This window comes from Octopus bimaculoides, chromosome 1, assembly GCF_001194135.2.
Source record: "Octopus bimaculoides isolate UCB-OBI-ISO-001 chromosome 1, ASM119413v2, whole genome shotgun sequence".
Lineage (NCBI taxonomy): Eukaryota > Metazoa > Mollusca > Cephalopoda > Octopoda > Octopodidae > Octopus > Octopus bimaculoides.
The window spans coordinates 132,704,890-132,707,218 of record NC_068981.1 but is presented as its reverse complement, the minus strand read 5'-3'; the positions used below and the strand labels follow the sequence as shown (position 1 = coordinate 132,707,218).

Below are 2,329 nucleotides of genomic sequence, written 5' to 3'. Positions count from 1 at the left end.
TATATATATATATATATATATATATATATATATATGTAAATATATAAAAACAAAAGGATAAAGAGAGCAAAGGTAAGGTTGAAGAATTTTATGGATAGAGTCTTACAGCTGTTTTTGGGAAGATCCAGTACTTCCCTTCATCGGAGACAGAAAAAATAAAGTTATCTATTATTATATCCATAGGCGGATATTTTTAGTATGAAGTGGTAAAGAGTGTGATGTGCTGAAAAAAGAGAGAACAGTACTTGAAGAGTAGTTTCATTCCAGTACCCAATACCCTCCTCAACCTTATATATATATATATATAGCATGGAAAGCGGACGTTAAACGACGATGATGATGATGATGATATATATATATAAAAATTTAATAAATGGAGTAATATGCATATGTTAAATGAATATGTTAAAAGAATCCATTTAACATGTGTGTATTACTCCATTTATTACATTTTTATATTTACTCAATTACCCAAAATAACAGGGAGTTTCTATCTCATAAACAGGAGTTACACCACAGTCATTTTGTGATCTTTGCTACCCTGGTATCTATTAACCAATTTATTTTGTCGGAGTTAATTATTAACTAAGAGAAAATAAATACATATAATAAAAAATATATATATATATATACGACAAGCTCCTTTCAGTTTCTGTCTATCAAATCTGCTCACAAGGCTTTGGTTGGCCCAAGGCTATAGTAGAAAACACTTGCTCAAGGTATCATGTGGCATGTGGTTGGGAAGCAAGCTTCTTACCACATAGCCATGCCTGCACCTACATGTATATGTATTTCACATAGGTATTGCAATACTAATAACGATGTAGAACTAAATATATATATATATGCTTTTGAACGAAGCATTAGTCGAGTACAGAAAGGTAAGAAGAAAAGAGATAACAAAGGAATAAATAATTATTTTATGAACTTCACTAGCTTACAGCTGTTTTTGCTATAAGATGCAATGAACTTATAGTTGAGTGCCTAAGTAACTTCCTTATAGTTTTATTGAAGTGCAAATTATTTGGGAAAATAAATACACTTAACCCTTTAGTGTTCAAATTATTCTGTAAAATGTAATGCTTATTTATATACATTGGTTTAAATTAGTCATGCATTGTTTCAGAGCTTTGAGATTTTGAAGGTATGATTGTATATATTTAGACTGATATTATAGGGTAGGTGTGAGAAACTAGCTCTAGCTGATTTGACCATAAAACTGGTAGAATATTTGTGCTGGATATGGCCGGTTTAAATGCTAAAGGGTTATGCATATATACAGGAAGGTATTGGTACATTGATCCCAGTGCTCAACTGGTACTTATTTTATCAACCCCAAAAGGATGAAAGGTAAAGTTGACCTCAGCAGAATTTGAACTGAGAATGTGAAGACAGACAAAATGTCACTAAGTATTTGGCCCGGTTTGCTAACGAGTCTGCCAGCTCATCACCTAGCAACAAATAAAATAATGATAAAAGATTATATATAACATGCATGTTGGGTGGGGGAGGCTGGTAGATGAGGATGTAAGTCAAGTACTGGAAATGGACACCACAAGTCATTTCAGACATCTTGGGTCAGAGTGTGCCAGGGTTAAAAAAAAATGGAAAAGTTTCCTTTTTATTTTTTCCTTCTTTCAAGAAATTCTATTTATGAAACTAGAGGCAGCCAACCTATTTAAGAGGTTAAAAATTGTGTCAAGGTTTTTTAAATACTAACAACTTTCAGTTCCAGTTCACAAGAATATTTCTAAAAATGCTTAAACATGGTATAGAGAGACCTGTAACATGGCAAATGAGTTTCTACTTTGAAGAATACTGTGGATAGTAAGAAAAGAGAAATATATATAAAAAGATAGACAGAAAATACTTACACCAAACATTAGTGCAGGCATTGGTGTGAAATATTTGATATTAATCATTGCTAGAAATTCTGGAAAATGTTTAGCACGGGCTCCAACAAAACAAAGCCTGAAAAGAATAAAAAATTTTTTAACTTATAAAATAAAAATTATTGAAACACAAGAAAGTCTGCAAAAAAAGTAATTATATTAATGTTTTGATGACTGTCAGCAATTATATACTTATACTGCTATGTAACCGTATGCTAGTTGTGACTAATATTGATAGGAATGAGTGAGTGGTGAGGAAGTTTGCTTCCTAACCATATCGTTTCAGGTTGACTCCCACTGTGTTGCACCTTGGACAAGTGTCTTATACCTATAACTCTGAGCTGACCAATACCTTGTGAGTAGATTTAGTAGGTGAAAAAAAAAAACTGAAAGAAGTCAGTCAAGTTTATATTATATATATATATATATATATATAT

The 2,329-nt window shown here is 31.6% G+C and overlaps 1 protein-coding gene across 12 annotated transcripts in view; it reads right to left on the bottom strand.

Moving 5' to 3' along the window:
* Positions 1–2,329, bottom strand: part of LOC106870292 (large neutral amino acids transporter small subunit 2) — a 273,162-nt gene that overhangs the window by 15,623 nt on the left and 255,210 nt on the right. For all 12 annotated transcript variants that reach the window (XM_052970761.1, XM_052970818.1, XM_052970793.1 and 9 more), the window contains one exon: positions 1,875–1,971. In XM_052970761.1, coding sequence (XP_052826721.1) covers positions 1,875–1,971 — 97 coding nt within the window. The remainder of the gene's footprint in view (positions 1–1,874; positions 1,972–2,329) is intronic.